Consider the following 20,285-nt stretch of genomic DNA (forward strand, 5'->3'; position numbering starts at 1 on the left):
GAGACATTTCATGGATATCTCTGGGAATGAGATGAGTACTTACTCATATCTGCATACTGCTTGCAATCCATGGAAATGGTGCAAGTAACCTCTGTGCATTATATCATTTCCTGATCATGCAGAGGGTTCATTCGAACTATTATTATTATGACAAGGCCCAAGCAGCAACAGCATGGAAGGAGCTTAAGTTAACAAGGAAACTTAAGTTCACATTGCATACAAAAACAAGAGTCTTGGGTGACTTAGAGTTGGTAATGCGTCAGCCATTTGTTCAAAGCCAGGCCTCCATCCAACATCAAATAAACCTGTTAACCTTGGTTGCATTAACTGAGTCCCATGCCCAAAACTTAAGAAATAGATCTAAATAATTGTTCCCTATCAACTCCAGTTTACTTTACATCTGTCAGATGGCCATTGAACTGTAGTTTAATTTCCCCCTTTTAAAAATCCATCAAAAGAATGCTCTTCTATTAGATTTCGAGCTTTTGGTGTGGTGAATTGCTATCTGGCAAGGGTGTGAAAGCCCTGGTGTTTTAAATTGTAATTAAATAATACAAATATGAGGATAATTCCATTCTGAAATGGTAACCTGCTGATCAGATTACCCTTTCATGAACTCCATGCCAAAATATAGCTTGTATCCGTCTCCTGCTGCTTCAGTATCCCGATTTGTTGCTCTTCTCTATCAGTGGCACAGGGCAGGTTCATAGGACACAGCTGCCCATTAGAAAGCTGAATGAGAGCCACGTCTCTGCAGTAGAGGGTTTGCATTTGAGATATGCACACCTGTACCAAATCCATGGTGATCACAAGTAGCCCAAGCTGGTGGCAGAGCAGACTGTAAGATAAACTATGCCTGAGTTAAGGGATGGTGCATGGTGCTACTTATGATCATATCATTGCAGCCAAATCCAATTTAATATCACACACGTGCCATCTCCTGTATGCTCAGCTCAGCTGTGGACGGTGATGTGTATTACAGCTACATAGGTTCCTCCTTCCAAATGACAGGGCAGGCACCAAAATGGCCATACCTTCTCTTTGATCTCTTTGTTAGGGTATGTAGCACTAGAGACAGCAACACCACAGAGGCAGATGTCCTGGGCACAGGCATCAAAGGAGAACACCCATTCAAAGGGAGTAGCATCACACCAGCGTGCTGCATTTATAAAGAACTTTGTTCCTTCATAGCCAAAAGTGAAGTGGAGGGGTTGGAGTAGAAAATGTGCTCCGTAGAGTGGAGGAATACTTCCACCATCTTGTTTCTCTCTGCCTCTCTCTCTCTCTCGCCTTCCTGTTCCTTTCCCTTCATCTTGAGCATAGAACTTTGGGTGTGATGTCAGGCGGACAAAGTCCACTCAATTCAAGAACAGAGATTGGACCTTTAAGGCGGGCCACCTTTACTACAATCACCTGCAGATCTTTACCTTTAAAAGAAGGTGTCTCCGTCCACTGCTTTGAATCATCTTGGGAATTATATTGAAGCATCTTTGGATTATCACTTGCACAGATTCCATTGTACCCTGCTGGAAGAGCAGTCCTTTACTGAGTACTCAAGTTGTGAGGTGAACGCAGGTGTTCCAAGGCAGAGGAGTGCTCTGTCCCCTAACCATCCGCTGCAACCATTGGGGGTGACCTGCTGCTGGAGCAAGACCTGCCTCCCTGCCAGCCACAGCGGTACCCAGGATACCACCATGTTGGAGGACCCTTGCAGTTCTGTGCCAGCCTCCTCCATGTTTGGGAGCATGAGAACAAGGACCCATCTTGTCCCAGAGTCCCAGGATTGAGCCTCACAGCACCTGAAAGCCAGAATAGCAAGGATACCTGTGTTTTCGCAGTCAAGCTGCTTCCGGCCTTCAGTCGAGCGCGTTTGACACAGTTCAAACCAGCAGGACACTCCAGTGCTGCCTTTGGCATTCTTTGTTCTACCAGTCACAAGATCACCCTGTTCAAACAGTTTGCCGCTGTACTGTGCTAGCTGAAGTATGTTGTTTCCCAGGCTCAAACCATGAAGCACTGCTGCCAATGAATTTTCTCAAACCGCTTTCAAACCACCACATGCTTAATTGCAACCGGCACTTAAGTCGATTAAACCGGACATCGCTTGAACCGCAACCTTCAAGCTTCAGTATCAAACTCACTAGCCTGCGTATTCTGGTACCAGCTGGCCCCCTTCGAACTAAGACTGTAAAACTAAACCTGGTAATCGCCCAATCTGCATCGCTGGAGTAATGCTTTGGACCACAGCTACCTTCCGGATCCATCCTGACTCGTCACTTGCTAGTCACCGGATCACTGTGCCTGCCGCATCATCGAACCGAACTATAAACTGCACCCCGAAGCCCAGCTCAATGTTGTTGAACCGACAAATCACCTGCAAAGGTATTTTTCACTGATATATGCACCCATGGTCCATCTTTGGGCCCTAGAGACTGAATAGGTCACCGTAATCCCTTTTGCAGGCACACAGAATACCCTTTTTTTATATTGTGGTCTTTTAATTGCCTTTCTTTCCCCCTTCTCATTACCCATAGTACTGCATCTATACTATGTTTGCATATTTTGGGTTCCTTCTACAGGGATGGGTTTTTGCACTGTTTTCTAGTTAGTTATTATTCTACCTGGTGTGTTTGATTAAAGTATATAATTTGTATACAACCTTGATTGAACACTCCTTTATTTTGGATTGTTATACTTCGCTGCTTGGGTGACTACTGAATCACATTCACAGCACTCTTGAGAAGACAGCCTTCTCTCTGCCCACATTAGCCCAAAAGGCGAAGGAGGTCCTAACTGTGCCTGTTTTACTTTTATTATGGTGTTGGCTCTTGGTTAGTAGAAGTGTGAGTGCTGACTGGGCACTTTAATATTTACGCATTCGTGTACTCCTGCACGGGAAGAGGTCAATGTGTCCCACTTGGACATTAAATGCATCTGCGCATGACTGATTGACAGCTTCAGCCCTAAGAAGTCAAGTTGGTTGCTTAAGTGAATAATTATGCGAAATGAAATGTACATGGACAGATACCAATACCTCGCACCCACATATTGGAACACTCTTCCCCTCCCCATCAAAAATGAGCAAACGTTCTCAGGCTTCAAGAAATCCCTGAAAACGTGGCTATTTAACCAAGACTAAAATCCCCTTCCATGCTTCAGGAAATATCACTGTACTGAAGCCCTGCATTAAATGTCTTTGTGTATGATTATTTTGTATTCACATGCACTGCGCCCGATTGGCAATTTCTAAGAAATGTTTTAACCAAGCTGTCTGTAACATCGACGTGGTACCCAAGGGTTTGGGCGAGTAATAAATGCAATAAATAAATAAATAAATAAAAATTCAAGAAATGAAACTTTTGTTCAGTTTAAAATTGCACCATTGTGCAATCAATTTTTCTCTATAACTTCGAAAATATGTGGTTTGTGGCGGAAGAAAGGACCGTTCTAGATTCAGTGGGACAAGGCACACAACAGAAGACTAAACATGATATTTTAATGTTCATCAGTTATTTACAAAATTATATATTTTAAATAACTCAGCTACCTTTTATGCCACAAGTACATGTCACGTTTCTATGGATTTGGTATGATTTTGCGATTCTGAAAATTGGCATGTCAATAAAGCGAGATATTCCTACAAGAGTTATGGGATAAATATGTGTTTGAGTCCAACATTAAACAGAACCACTCCTCATCAAATGTCTTAAAATAATGGATCTCTCGAATCAAAGGGCGTTTTCACTGGGTGTGCCCCATGTTTAAGAGAACACATGTGAAGATTCAACCAATTAAAACTGATCATATTAAATGACAGGGCATGGGGAAATGTAGAGTCTATTTAAGTCAAAACGCACAGAAGAGAGCTCTGGGAATCTGGAAGTCTGCAAATCTGGACACCCCGCTGGAATGGATGATTGCTGAAACGAGATATCACCTTGAGTTGTTGGGAGGACTCCCTAGGATGACCTTAACCCGAGGAAGACTGAAGTAGACCTTATCTAGAGAAGACCAGATTCCATTAGAATAATAGAGACCGGTGGGCCTATCTGACTGCATTTTGCTCCATTGAGCTGTGAGGGGCCAATCTGGTTCTATGCCTTAAAATAAAAACCCCAAAGTTAGAATAGCAGCGACAATGCAATTAGATATATGTCCTCAAGAATCTGTTATCAGTAGGCCCTGGAACTGGAAAGGAAGTGCATTTGGGGACGGATTTTAAAAATAATACTGCAGCATTTTAAGTGAGAAGTCTACTTACATTCTAACAAGATGTAAAGCTAGAGAAAAACTGGTCTAGTGTAAGGTGTTAGCAGTTTCTGAGCAAATCGTGCCTTCTTGAAAGTAGTCAAGTAACTTAAACTCAGTGGGGGTCATTACGACCCTGGCGCTAAGGGGTTAACAGCGCCGTAAAAGGCTTCAGCGCCATTAGCCCCTTAGCGCCTAATTACGAGGTCCCTTTGCTGGTCCCGACCTTAACGGCTGGTCTGGACCAGCCGTTAAAGTAGGGACCCGCAAAGGGACCTTGAAGGTAATTACGGTACCGCAATTTGCGGTACCGTAATTACCACCTTCCCCAGTCCCATTAAGCCCTATGGGGCAAAATGGGGAAGGGCCAATGGTGCAATGGGGAATTACCACCCCGCCAACCTTGGAATGGGGTGGTAATTCCCCATCGCACCATGGCAGACTCGTTACAATACCGGCAGCAACCATGGTGCTAATAGCGCCATTGGTTACCGCCGGTATTGTAATGAGGGCCAGTGTGTTTAAAGTGTAGCCAGAGACCGAAACTCTGGACTTGTGTAAAATGCTCCAAAACTTTTGCATTTTGACATGTGGAGGCCATCGTTTAAAAAAAATGTAATAAGTGACATATTGATAAAACAGCATTATAATGTGGTGTGAGGGTGCATAACGGGGTTACCTCTAGTCCCAGAAAAGGAAGCAAGTTAAAATGAACATTCAATTCCATCTCATAACTTTCCCCAAACAGGGCAGGACCCTGCATAAAATAGACCCGATCTGTGAAGTGAAGGTGGGGGGATCCTTAGTATACTTTCAGAAAACCATAATTTAATATCTGTGTGAATGACAAATACTATATTCAGGTGTGCTCTAAAATGAAAGCACAGCTTCCCTCAAATCAAGCCTATAGATTGGTAATACAATCTACCATGGTTGTTATTTTACATACATGCATACATTAGAAGCCAAAAACATTACATGTGTCTACACTGTATTATACTACACAAAGGGGGAATTGTATTCTAGATGTCATGTATGTGTGATAAGTATTCTTTGAGAGCAACATTTGGTGTTGATAGTGGAGAAAATAAAATTCATTAAATGATCTATCATTCAAGATATGCATACAAATTAAAGAGCTTCTTGTTCATGGTAATCTGTAGCACACTGGCTGATGAGTCGCAATGTTGCAATATAAATACATATTGTCCCTAGAAATAGAGCTATGATTTTTTTGAATGCTTGTGTGTGTTTAGGGAATTATTGAGATTCTTACAGGCTGGATATATAGATTTTTGAAGACAAGCTGTGTGTGATTGTACAACATTGTTGGTAACTCTGCAGCATAAAGGTAGGCCATTGGATTTGAATTAACAATTTAATAAAAACAGAACAATAATACCAATTACAGCTTGTTCCTCGTCCCAGAATGCTGGAGTGAGATTGTTGTAATAGTGGATGTTAGATGAGGCGAAGCTGTCTTAGCAGAACTCTTATTATGACTTATCTGACAGGATTAATTGATGGCAATAGCTGGAAAATAATCTGAGCACGTGGAAGTTTGATACAAATACCTGACAATGATGTAGGCATCTGGGAATATGATGGCAGAACTTAAAAATGGTTTAAGTGCCTTTGATCACAAAAGCTAACAGTGGTTTCAATACTTGTAGATTTGATTCAGTCTGTGACATAGGTGTGCATCCCTGGCCATTTGATAGCTATGTCTGGTACAAGCATGAGTGACACATAGTGCCTGCCAATTAATGGTAATGTCTGTCAGTGGTGGGAGCATGTGGACATATGACGGACATTGCATGTGTGTGAGTCAATCCATGCCAATGATCTTAGTACACACCCTGTGATGGCAAAAGCTGGCAATGAAGTAGTATCTGGGCTTGTGATTGTAAATGTGTGTACATAATAGCAATGACAATGTTTTGATGTGAACATGAATATGGCTACAAATCAGGGTAGCAACAAGGCATGGGATGGCAATGATGAGTGCCTGGCAATAATGACTCAACATTGTCCACACAATAATCAAGTCTTTTGGCTTTGTCAAATTATGTTTGTTCTTAGGTTATTCTCATTGCCTACCTAAGCCCAGCCATATTTCTCCCTGCCCTGTTTTTGTTGTTGTTTCTTATCCTTTTTTTTTTAACTATCTGGCACATGGCAATTCACCATGATTCTAAATATTGATATAATTGAATTTTTTCGGTAGGAAGACCATTATGGGCCCGATTCATGGAATATTTGCCCGGTTCAAAAAGAATTTGCACTGCTGAAAAGTGACTTTGCCCGGACTTTGCACTGCAAAAATACACTTTGCAGAGTTCCATGAATCAGGTTTTGTGTCGGCAGTGCAAAGTCACTTTGAACCGGGCAAATATTCCATGAATCGGACCCTTAGTGTGTGTGTGTGCGTTTTACAAGATTGGTGTGGTATCTTTAGACAATCACTATACATGTGTTGCCTTAACTGAACCACTGGCTCCAGTATGAAAGTCCCTTCATTATTCTATTCCACACAGATTGCCTGGCAAATCCCTCGGTACATTATTATTATTATTAAACGTAGTTAAGAGATTTGTTTGCTAAATGGAATTGTCGGCGCCACATTCTATTGTCTCTTTGTTGGCACAGCATGGACATCTGCACTGATTCTGCAAGTATGCAAAACACTAGTGTACAGTCACAATTTCAAATGTTCGCCCTTCAAATGGCCCAGCATTTCATAGATACAGTAAAAGCCATTCATATTAAACCATTGGTCTCCATTCAGTGTCTAATTGCAGATACTAGCCCATGATGGTCATATGGTAATTACATGCAGGGGATCACCATTGCTTACACTTATGTGTTGCTGGTCCCATCACTCTCACAGGGGATTGGACAAGTGTGAAAACAAGCCACCTTTGACTCTTCTTTGAGCAAACTGAAGCACTGCCTGGAAATACGATTTGCAGGCAGTGTTTTAATATTGAATTCCAGTGGAATTAACCTGCTCGTTAGCCAATGCTATTTTTATGCGTATTCCATTGGAATCCACTTGTTTTACACCTGCATCAAAATCTCGTGCAGGGTTAAAATGAAGCGCTTACCTGAAATGGGGGTGCAAAGCGCTTTGCTGTCCTCCTACGTCTGTGGACACCTGCAAAATGAGCTGGAGCGGAAAATGAAAGCGTACAAGCAAATGTACAGTTTGATTTTCCGATTGCTCCTTTTAAAATGACACCCGATATCTATCAAATATGTCGTGATCTCCCATCTAGGCCGGGGGCAGATGTTTTGTCTATGTATTGATCAAAACCCAGAAATGGAAACTTTTTTTAAACAATGTTTTAGTCGCAAGTCTAGGGCCCTCCAGCGCCTCACCACACGTGCAATGAGAAGAGTACATAAGTGGTTAGATAGCCGTTGTGTTCATTACTGGGCAGAGAGACCATTCTTTTAATGCACTGCAGGTGGTACAGCAGACACTTTGCACAGTGGAAGTGAAATTAGCTCTGGGACAATTACAAAAAGAAATACTCATTTAATGCATTTTCAAACTAGGGAAAAACGCAAGGATGAGGGCAATCCTTGCCCTGCAGCAATACATTTTTGAAAGAAGATGTGTTTTTCACTAGGACCATGTAGTGCTCATTGTACTTGCAATAGTGCAACGTTTCTGTGCAACCACCCAGATTGAGCCTCAGAGCCAAATTCACAGAAGCATTTTATAATGGCAAAACCCTGTTCGAAAACGCTCTGTGAATTAGGACCTTAGTTTCAGGAGATTTTGCGTTCCAAATAATGCCAGCAGGGCACAAGCATCACATCAACATAGAGGCACACTTCAATATATGCAGAAAGACTATTCTTCCAAGTAACAATGAAAAGCTACATGACATTAGCAACATACCTGCAATGAATGAGAATTGGACTGGTCTTGTCCAGTCTTCCTTCTTCTTGTGTTGCATTCTCTTGAAACCTCTGCTTGATGTTCTGAATCATAGTAAGTAATCCCATGGGGTCTGAAGGAAGTTCTTTTGGTTTCCAATCCTCAAAGTGGTACTGATATATTTTTCTGGTTTCTTTCCTCTAGAAGCAGCACAGTAAAGTGATGTTTAGATAAGCAGGCTAAGCCACATGACAGAATTAACAAACAAAACACTGCAAAAAAGGGGTTTATGGGCTTATTCTCTCTCTAAACTGCACATTTTTAGTTGACATTCTCAAAATATTGGGTAGAAGATTATGTAACAAGGACAATGTTCTAAAACCAGACATATGGCCCAGTAGTTGGGTAGTATATAGTATCCCGGCGGTAAACCCACTGGGAAACCACCCTCGCAAATAGCGTTACTGCAACTCGGTCTGGTGCTATTAGCGCCAGATCCCGAGTTGCGGCAATGCTGTTGCTCCCTATTTTTTTAAGAGTCCTTTCGAATCTATAGGGCAGTATTGGCACTAATAGCGCCACAGTAATGGCGCAGCAAATGGGTGGAAAGTGGCAAGATTTACCTCCAGCTCAAAGCTCATCCCATCCCATCAGAGCCATGTGCAACTTTCTGGTGTATGCTACAAGACTCGCGAATCACATTTTACACATGGCAATACGATACAATGAATTAATAGAAAAGGTAGTCTGAGTTGTCTTTTTTATCATTTGCTTTGCCTTAATTGCGGATCTAGGATAGCAGCTAGAAGCATGCAACATGTAGTTTGTTGCTTTCTCTTGTGAACTGTGGAGGAATGCTTCTTCTCTATTACCAGAACTGTGTAACCCTTGACTTCTACCACAGCCAGGCTACGTTCGAAAGTAAGTGTTGCATTCAACTCGTGATAGGAGCATTCATTACTGCCTACATTCAGTAACACAGCCATCACAAATCCACAGCTAACTCCCATGATGTTTCAGATAGAGAATGACATGGTTATAAAGCTTGATACATGTTCCAGGCCTCGTATATTCTCTCCCTATCCCAGCAGGTGGAGTTTTACATGCATTCAGGTATGGTTTTCATGGTCTATTGCCATTCATAATGAGTAAATAATCAGTGTACCAGAATGCATGTTTCCTACATGGAATGCCATATAACTTGATTAGCAAATATATTGCATCTTTTACACACAAGGCCAATTCGCATATATAAGAAACAAAATAAGGCGACTGCTACCCTTGTTGGCACTTGTTTGGTTATTCATGTTAAGCTAGTTGTATCAACATATTATCACAAACTATTCATGTCATTTGTATTCATATCCACAAAATATCATGCAGATCACTGGAGCATATCAAAAAGGCCGTAAATTTGAATTTTCACTCAGATATTTTCATTTTAAATCAGTGAGAAACACCAACAAAGCTGGTACACTGAATACCTACTCGTAGCTAGGGAACATAATCAAAGTGAAAAGATTAAGGGTTGTGTTAGATAAAGAAAAAAAGACAAAGACCCAGTGCAGGTATCGAATAAACAGATCGAAAGACTGTTGTAAAGTGAAACAGAAACTGAAAACAAGGAAAATACTCTTGACGAAAATATTTCATAAAATATCAGCACACACATGGATCATCAAAACTGTCTGAGAGCTTTGTTCGTAGCCAAACCAATTCTTAAATTGTACATCAAAAACAAATGTTCAGGCTTTGTAATTCAATCAAATAATTTTGCCTGTAGAAACATATGATGAAACAACAGTAGAGAATCACAGACATACTGTCATTGTATCCGCTAGTAGGAGCTAATTACTTCCATCTACTTTTCAAATATGACCCTTTCTACGTTTCAAAGGGAATTTTGTCAACAAGAAATGAGTAACCAATGGGTCTGCCAATTCGCATATATAGACACTGTCTCAGTAACAAAAGGCTTTACGACTCACTGGTGGATAATTAAAGACTTATTGATTTGATAGTTCTAATTATCATCAACATCCTTTGCAGTACGCAGGACAAATGAATTGAACTTCTCATGCATTTTTTTTGCCTTTCCCCTTTCACTATATTTTCGAAACTTGATGTCACAAAATAAGTTATTTCTTACATCCTTTCCTATGCACTTAGACCTTACTTTACAATGCAGCATGTTTGGTTGGAATCTTAAACAGCACTTTAAAAGTGCCATAGACTTAAAGAACCTTGTATGTGTAGCCATTTTAACACAGTCACTTGCATTGTAGTATTTGACCAAACTACATCAGCAACCTTCCACATGTTTGATTACAGGCAGGCATGATTAAACTGATCTCACTCAAATCTGTGATAGGATCTGGCTCATTACTCTGTTGGGGGAACAAAACCCCTTCCAACCCTGGGTAAGGTGGCCCAACAGGGTGTATCCCAGAGCTGGACCTACCCAAGAGGCAGAGTGGCAGAATTGGGGAGCCTCAGTTCCTGCCCCAGTGTATTTTGTATATGACTGCTGGGGCCACTGTTACTTTCACAATGCCTGACACTCTCTCGTCTGGACAGAGGTCACTTTTTTTCTTTTTCAGAACCACAACTCCCAGAATGTACCTGAGTGCAATTAATAAAATCCAGACTTGAATCAAGACACAACATGGACTTAACTGGGATTTTTCCTGCCCAACAGAGATGAGACACCTGACTCCCAACCAACCAACCCCAGATGGACCCCATGGGAATGGTGGAAAAACAGAAAATGAACTGAATGTGATAAGGAACCGTGAGCAACTTATAAGCAAAACCCACCAGCACATGAATAAATCCAAAAGGAAAATGAGCATCCTGAGCACATGGCTGCTACCCTAAACATTGTTTTGAAAAAGGGAGCAGGGCTAAAAGCATTAGCCAGAGATTGGCCAGGGGGAGCATGTGACCAGAGTGGCCCGGAGGACTGTTGGAAGAGGGAAGGCTGGGCTACAAATCACATCCAGCACAGAGGAGACTGAACGGTGATGGTCTGAGATCATATGGAGCAGTGATGTATCAAGAGGCGGAGGATGGACGGTGCAGTTCTTAGGAGACTGTGGTTGTATTTTGTGAGAGTGCTTGTATGGTATTGAGGGTGACAAAGATTGGTAAAAGGTGAGGGGTGAGTGAAAGATAGAGCTATGAAGAGAGAAAGCGTAAGGGGGAATTATAGAGAATTAATGTGTCAGAGTGTATGATAGAAGAGTGTGATGGACCGCAGGCATCTGTGGGAGTAGTTGTGAGGGCAAAGAGAAGCAGAACAGGGGAGTAGTTGTGAAAGACAGGCAGAGAGAATGTGATAAGATCGGGACACAGAGGCGTAGACAGGAGACTGATAGTAGAAAGAAGGAGAGGGAAGGAGAGTGGCGAGTGTATGGAGAGAGAGAGAGAGAGAGATAGAGAGAGAGAGAGAGAGAGCGAAAGCGAGAGAGAAAAGGAGAAAAGATTGGGGAGAAGAGCAAAGTCAGGTAGAGAAGAGGGACGAGTGGAACAAGAGACAGAGATGGAGAGTAGGAAAACCTCAGAAGGCGAACGGCATAAGATATTGTGGGAGAATAAAGGTGGACATTTAGAGACAGAGAAAGAGAGAGAGCACAAGGGGGAGAGACAAGTGGAGAAACCCCAATGAAATCTGACTGCTGACAAAAGGCAGGAGGTCATCTAGAAATTCCCTGAGGGAGCTAGCTAGAGACGGCCATATTCTTTAGGTTTCCCTCCTAAATTAGAAATACTAACACAGTAGGGGGTTACTGTGCTTTAGATTACATCGGGGCATTCTGTGGGGTAGGGAAACATGGGCTAGGGTGGAGGGAGCCAGGCGGAGGTCGAGAGAGCCATAGGGAACCCCTAAGCCCAGCCTTGAGAAACCATTTTGTTAACATGTTAACAAAGCATCATTAGAATACCATCTATGTCTGTGGAACATTTAGGCCACCTGTGACACATTCTGGCTTGTAATTGTAAACCAAATAAGTTTTTTTTATATGTTCCAGATGTTACAAATGATAAGTTATTGTCAACTGTGCATCAGATTGCAATGCATTCATTGATTCGTTAACATGCAAGGAACATGAATTTCATTTGAACAACAAATCCACAACAGAAACAGAATACTGAACGTATTCTTTCACTTAAGTGTATGAATTATCTTGCTGGGCTAGACAGACTCATTTGAACCTTAATACGCCTAGGCACACTTTCTCTCAAGTGATCTCCGGGCTCCTGCAAATCTCCTAGTGATATTCGGGTAGGTTCATAGAGATTTTCTCCCATCCTAAATCTGTCCCCATAGGTGAAAGGGAGGGGACAGGTGAGGCTGGGTGGAGTGGAAATTAGCAAAATGAAATTGAGTCATGTTGTCAGGAAATGCAGTGCTTTCATTAGGAGACACCTCCCAGTGGTGCGGAGACGATGGCAGGTGCCATGGCGTTTGTCCCAGAGACAGTTATCATACACTACATCTCCCAGCAGCCCTACATGCAGACCACGTCATCGCATCTCACACGCAATACGGTAGCAGCAGTTCAAAGCTTCCTCGTTGTTGCCGGGCGACGCTCCTTAACCATTGCGTTCGCCCGGCAAGGTTGCTGTGTGTTTGTTTTTGCTTTCTTCTCGCCCATTGACTTCCTGGATTTTCTAGAACGTGCGTCATTCCATGGATTTGCCAATTGCTTCTTGTCCTCTTTGCCTCGACCCCCGGATCCCTTCCCAATCTACTGCTCTTCCGGTTTCTGACCTTCTGCTTCTCACAACGGGCTGCCTACTTGCCTAACGTTTATCTTCAGTCTCCAGCCTCCGTACACGGTTCCCTACGGAATCACCTGCATTTGCGGACTCGCACGTTGATCTAGTGTTCCTCATCACTACCATACCTTGGGCTTCCCGTGTTTTCAGTTTGTGAACACTTCATGGCGTTAAGCCGGTTTATGCACTGTTCCTTATATGCACGCCACTCTTCACGCTTGCCTCCTTCTGCCTTTTCATTTCACCCTAGCACTTTTGGGACTTCACCCTCGCTCCCAACACAGTCATCTCCTCTTCATCAACGCACCAGATTCTTCTGCACAGACTGTCCGTTCAGGAGTTCATTGTGGTTCTACATCTTGAATTAACTGGATTTTGTGACTTTCCTCATTTCAAACGGATTGCACTGGGAACTTTCTACTCTTCACTTGGGATTGCTGTGAACTTACTTTGACTTTGGGTTTTCCTAGTTTGCGCCCTCATTACACCCGGGTCAGGTCATCATCTTCAGCACACCTTTCTAAAGGATCCTGCTCTACACCCGGCGTGTCTTTTACGCCATCCAAAGGCCAAACAGAGCCTATATAGGTTTCTGACCAGCCTTTCTTGACCACACGTAAGAGTTGGGGGAGTGTGTTGGGGGTGGAGTGTCATTGCCTGTTATTTCATAACATGACCAGTGTACCTATGTGTTTTTTCCTATTCTAGCTCTGTTGCTGCCGGACCTTTTCGCCTGAGCTCAGGCGCACTTATAGGAGTCTCCACAGCTCCACATTCAACACATCGCAGACTTTTGAGTGCCACACAGTAAACGGCGGACTCAGCCGAGCCGTTTCCAAGTCTTTCCTCATTCAGGTGAGATCCCCCAAGGCCCCCTTCAGGACAAGCGACACCACTCCGTGGCCACTCCTTCTCCTAAGCCATTATTTGCAAACTACTTGCGATCACACATCCCGGAACTAAACCCCCCCCTTCCCTTTTGTCATCCCCTTGTACTACAGGGCTTGAACTTGAGATTTGAACAAGGCAACCAGACACGCACGTGGATGCCAGAGAATTATATGCATTGACCACTCCAACAGAACACATTCTGAACAATGCACCCCCATCTACCACTGGAAGCACAGGAGTATCCACACAGCTTCCGGGGACAGGTCAGTGGCTAGACTGGCAGGGCTCCCAGCCCTTCGCTACTTGTTGTTAACAGCACTCACTGAGTGCATTCATTTTAACCTTCCCCCCGTATACTGTGACCCTTATGGAAAACACTTTGTACCCTACTCTAAGTGGAGTCTCCTTTTCTTTCCTTTTCCCTTAGGGAGACCTGCACATATAATGCCCCAGAAGAAGATTGAGAATTACTATCAATCGAAACGTCAGTGTTCCCCGTGGCTTCCCACTGCAAAACCACTACCAAGGAACACACTGAACTTTCTTTATTCTTTAAACAGACGTCGGACCAGTCTCTCCCGGTCTAGGACCAGCCTTGGCTGGCCACTATTATTAGAACTACTTCTACACAGAAGTGAAAATAACCCATCTAGATTACTATATGCAAAGAATCCAATTGCAAATATAATATTGGACAGCATTGTAACTAAGAGGTTGTGTTTCGATATGAAGTAATATGACATATACCTCTAATCTTTTCTTTTGTTAAACATAAGGAGTTTCTGCATACTTTTTATGCAGACATGTGAAAAGCTGACTTAGAAAACTGTTTACCTCCTCTTTTGTTTATACAACACAGTTCTTTACCAGTTTTTGATTGAATCATGTAATGTTAAAATCTTGGTGCTTGACTGTGCTTTCCATGCTTTCTTCTTTTCCTATACATTTGAATCCAAATTTAATGTTTGTTTTTATAAAATTTACAAGAAAAAGCCATTTAAGAAATAAAAATAAGGCTACCACAAAAAACCAAACATTGCTAATGGTTGTTTCTCAACCCATGTTCGGGATCCATGTACCTTTGCATGGGGCACCTAGGAAGGTTGAATCATCTACTGCCTCAAATTGTGTGCAGCATAAAAAACTCAGGGAGGACAGGACCACCCAATGTATACATACAAAACCAAATTGTGACACAATGGAATCAGAGGCTGATCACTTACTGCAGTTATGCAGGTGTATGCTTCTTTGCATACTGAAATGGCCGCAGCACATGCATTCCTCCATCAACGCATGGATGTGATGCAGAGCTTGGTACAACCACTCCCTACAGATGAGGAGTTTGTGGATGGGGCATCTGCAGCTCCTTCTGTCCAGCCCTTTACCCCAAATCCTGTCCAGGCACCGATTGTTTTACCCGGTCCTTTCCCTTTGGCTCCTCCTGAACGGTTCACAGGGGACCCTAAGACCTCCCGAAATTTGTGAACCAGTGCAAATTGTGCTTTCCCTGCCGCCCAGCAGCTTTTCCAGACACCACCACTAAAGCGGCCTTTGTGCTGTCACATTTGGGTGGTACGGCGGCTGCTTGGGCTAACCCGCTCCTGGAAACTAATGATCCAACATTGTATGATTTTGATGCCCCAATATCTGCCATGACTTTGGTTTTCGACGCCCGGTATAAGGTTCAGATCTCCGATCTGGAACTGCTGGCTCTGACCCAAGGAAAACAATTATTGTTTTCATATCTGGTCCGATTTAACTAGCTGGCAGCAGAGACCTCCTGGCCTGAAGAAAAGAAGGCCTCCGTGTTCTACAGGGGCCTTTCGATAATCTGAAGGATACTTTGGCAACAGTTCCTTCCATGCCCTCTGATTTTTCGGCCTTTTTGGAATTGGTCCTACAGATGGACGCATGTCTTGCACAAAGAAGGGGCAAGTGTCGAGTTCCCGATATGCCTGCAGGCAGGTCTGAGATCTCGTCCAACATTGCCTCTGGGGAGCAAGAGCAGAAGCATATCAGAGCCATACGTGGCCCCTTATCAAAGGAAGAGAGAGAGAGAGAGAGAGCGAGAGAGACGTATGCAGAACAACTTGTGTCACTATTGTGGCCAGACGGGGCATTTTATATGAGTCTGCCCAAAACGCCCCGTAAAGTGCTCAGGAAACTCCAAAGCCGTCCCTAGATAGGGCCTCTGGGACGGGTATGTTTGAAAAAGGCCTTAATGATTCCCAGTCATATCTCACATCTATCTCCCTATGGTTTTTGAGTTCTTGGGGTTGGACCTGGTGGATCTCCAGGTTATGATAAATTATGGAGCTACAGGGAATTATATGGATGTTACTCTGGCTAAGAAGATGGGGGTACCAACACTTTCCAAAGCACGTCCTGATGTTGTACGAGCTGTGGACGGTACCTGTTTGGTATCTGGTCTGGTCACAGAACAAACTGATCTTATTAATTACTCACGAAGGAAACACTGAAGAGCTTGTTTTTGACCTCATCACGGCACCGGCATTCGGGGTTATCTTAGGACTGCCCTGGCTTCGACTCCATAATCCTTTGATTAATTGGATGGATCAGTCAGTGTCCTTTCCGTCGCCATATTGTCAAAAACTGTGTAGGGTAACCATAAATGGGGCAGCATCTGCTCCTTGTATGGCTCTTTTGACTGGGGTTCCTTCGATAAGCGCCACACAACAGGCGACTGCTACGGTCTTGCCAGATGACTATCATGATTTCGCTGATGTTTTTAGCCAGACTCTATTCGAACAATTACCCCCACATAGAGAGTACGATTGCCCCATAGACCTTGTTCCTGGCACTACAGTCCCTCATGGCCGTATATATTCCTTGTCCCGCCAGGAGGAGGCGGTTTTAAAGGATTATATCGAGAAATCTCTTCAATTGGGTCATATTCGTCCGTCCTGTTCTCCCACAGCTTCCCCCATCTTTGTTGTACCCAAGAAGGGTGGGGAGTTGCGCCCTTGTGTGGACTATAGTGCTTTGAATGAAATCACAATAAAGAATCACTATCCACTACCACTGATTTCAGAGCTGCCCGACCGGTTGTCTTCCTCCTCAGTATTTACCAAGTTAGATCTCTGAGGAGAGTAAAACCTGGTACGTATCAAGAAGGGAGACGAATGGAAGACCACTTTTAAGTCCAAATATGGTCTGTTTGAGTACATGGTAATGCTGTTTGGACTCTGCAATGCCTCAGCAACATTCCAACATTTTACCAACGATGTCTTCAGGGATCTGTTGGATTGTTATGTGGTCGTCTACCTAGACGATATTCTCGTCTATTCCAATAACATGGAAGAACACGTACAACATGTTCGTACTGTGTTGAGTAGATTCCGAGAACATGCCCTCCACGCCAAACTGGAGAAATGTTCCTTCCACGCTTCCACAGTGGAGTTCCTTGGCTTCGTTCTTTCCACCCAGGGGGTTCATATGAGCAATAGCAAAATCCAAGCTGTATTGGACTGGCTGGTTCCTACTTCAGTGAAGACTTTGCAATCATTTCTTGGTTTTGCGAACTTTTATCAGCGTTTCATAGCCTCCTTCTCAAATATTGTGAAACATCTCACCCGGCTCACCAGTGCTTCGGTTCCCTTTGTTTGGGGAATGGATGCCCAGACAGTGTTTCAAATGCTTAAAACGCCTTCACGTCAGCACCAGTATTACAGCATCCGAACCCCTCTCAGCCATATATAGTGGAAGCATACGCCTCAGCTGTGGCCCTTGGTGCCATTTTCTCACAGAGATGTCCCACAACACAATGTTTACAACCTGTTGCCTACTTCTCTAGGACTGACACCAGCAGAGAGGAATTATACCATCAATGAGCGGGAACTCTTGTCAATCAAAGCCGCTTTCAAAGAATGGCGCCATCATCTCCTTCGGGCTGAACATCCAGTCACGGTCTTTACCGACCATCGTAACTTGCAGGCATTAACATGTGCCCAATGTACTAATGCTCGGCAGGTTCAATGGCATTTGTTCTTTGCCATGTTCCGCTTTGTAGTGACATATCGACCTGTGCCTCTACATGAGAAAGCAGATGCATTATCTAGGCTGGGCGGTGAAGCCGGTTCTGATCTTCTGGTGCTTCCCCTCCTACCAAGGGGTTCGGTTTTTTGTGTTTGTGCCCTCTCATCCTCTCTTGTGGACGGGATCCGGCGATGGGGGACAAATCATACTCTGGATTACAATGAATACAGGCACATATAAACCAGGTTCTGCCCTATGTAAATGATTGTTTATACATACCAGACACCAGAAGTTGTATACTTAACCTGGAATGGACTCATGAAGCCCAGCTGGCCGGTCATCCGGGTCAGCGTAAAACATACGACCTGTTGAAAAGATGGTGTTGGTGGCCATGCATGTGAAAAGACGTCACCGAGTACATCATGCAATGTGCTATTTGTGCCCAATGCAAAAATCAGACCGATAACCGCTGGGGCTCTGGCAGAAAATGCCCATTCCACAAAAACCATGGACCATTCTGACAATTAACTGTGTGATGGAAATGCCACCAGTACACGGGTTGACTGCTATATGTGTGATAGTTGACACATTTACTAGGATGGTACGTTTTATACCATGTCGGTGGGTGCCCACAACAATGACCTTAGCTTCTTTGTTTTTTTGACAACATTGTTCGGTTCTTTGGCTTGCCTACAGTTCTCATCTCGGATCTGGGACCCCAATTTACCTCACATTTTTGGTTGGAACTTACACAGTCCTTAGGTATTGATGCACGTTTCTCCTCAGCTTACCATCCACAAATTGATGGACAAACAGAACGTACAAATTCCACCATGGAACAGTATTTACGATGCCTCTGTCTCCAGTTTCAGTCAAATTGTTTGGAGATGCTTGGGGCTGTGGAATTCGCATATAACAACATGCTCCACAGCTCTGTGGGTTGTTCGCCCTTCTACACTTTGTACGGTCAACATCCAGGTACCTTGCCCTCCCCTTTCTCTGCTTCTCCTGATGTCCCTGCAGCTCATGGTGTTTCTAGGACACTCACCACAATTCGTGCTGACGTTGTGTGCTATCTCCATGCGGCGCAAGAGAGTCATAATTTACAGGCAGACAAACACTGTGTTCCTGTTCCTTCATGGCAACCAGGTGATAAGGTCTGGTTATCTACTAAGCACCTACGGTTTCCCGGCAAAAAGAAGCTGCTCCCGCGGTTTGTAGAGCCTTACGATGTGGTGGCATGAATTAACCCAGTGACTTTTCGGCTGGCAATCCCGTCACACTGGAGAGTGCCCCGTGTCTTTCATGCATCTCTATTGTGTCCTTAGGTGTATGGTACTTGGCTCCAAGCCACACCTGCCCCGGCTTCGGTGCAGGGGGAAGAGGAGTATGAAGTACATGCCATCATGGATTCCCTGGTCCAGGGTGGGGTTTGCTACTACCTGGTAGACTAGAAGGGCTATGGCCCTGAAGATTGGAACTGGGAACCGGTTTCCAACATCCATGCTCCGCAGCTGCTGTGTGCATTCCATTGATCTCAGGGGTATTGTCGCATAGGTAGGGGGTGTCTTTGCAGCGGGGGGTAATAGCAGGCAATGCAGTGCTTTCATTAGAAGGAGACACCCCCTGTTGGCACAGAGACGATGGCAGGTGCCATGGCGTTTGTCCCACAGACAGTTAACATCCTACACTACATCTCCCAGCAGCCCTACATGCAAACCACATCATTGCGTCTCACGCGCAATATGTAAGCAGCAGTTCAAAGCTACCTCGTTGTTGCCGGGCGATTCTCCTTAACCATTGGGTTCGCCCTGCAAGGTTGCTGTGTGTTTGTTTTTGCTTTCTTCTCGCCCATTGACTTCCTGGATTTCTACAACCTGCTTCGTTCCCTGGATTTGCCAATTGCTTCTTGTCCTCTTTGCCTCGACGCCCGGATCCCTTCCCAATCTACTGCTCTCCCGGTTTCCGACCATCTGCTTCTCACAACGGGCTGCCTGCTTGCCTAACGTTTATCTTCAGTCTCTGGCCTCCGTACACGGATCCCTACGGATCACCTGCATCAGTGGACTCGCACGTTGCTCTGGTGTTCCTTATCATTACCATACCTCGGGCTGCCCGTGTTTTCAGTTTGTGAACACCTCACAGCGTTAAGCCGGTTTACGCACTGTTCCTTGTACGCATGCCACTCTTCACGCTTGCCCCCTTTTGCCTTTTCATTTCACCCTAGCACTTTTGGGACTTCACTCTCGCTCCCAACACAGTCATCTCCTCTTCATCAACGCACCGGATTCTTCTGCACAGACTGTACGTTCAGCAGTTCATCGTGGTTCTACATCTTTGATTAACTGGATTTTGTGACTTTTCTCATTTCAAACGGATTGCACTGGGAACTTTCTACTCTTCACTTGGGATTGCTGTGAACCGACTTTGACTTTGGGTTTTCCCAGTTTGCGCCCTTGTTTCGCCTGGGTCAGGTCAT

General features: G+C 44.0%; 1 protein-coding gene across 7 annotated transcripts in view; it reads right to left on the reverse strand.

Moving 5' to 3' along the window:
• PTPRC (protein tyrosine phosphatase receptor type C) overlaps window positions 1–20,285 on the reverse strand; it is an 846,024-nt gene that overhangs the window by 13,097 nt on the left and 812,642 nt on the right. For all 7 annotated transcript variants that reach the window (XM_069641238.1, XM_069641237.1, XM_069641234.1 and 4 more), the window contains one exon: window positions 8,159–8,337. In XM_069641238.1, coding sequence (XP_069497339.1) covers window positions 8,159–8,337 — 179 coding nt within the window. The remainder of the gene's footprint in view (window positions 1–8,158; window positions 8,338–20,285) is intronic.

This window comes from Ambystoma mexicanum, chromosome 1q (assembly GCF_040938575.1).
Source record: "Ambystoma mexicanum isolate Mex_15411 chromosome 1q, UKY_AmexF1_1, whole genome shotgun sequence".
Taxonomy (NCBI): Eukaryota; Metazoa; Chordata; class Amphibia; order Caudata; family Ambystomatidae; genus Ambystoma; species Ambystoma mexicanum.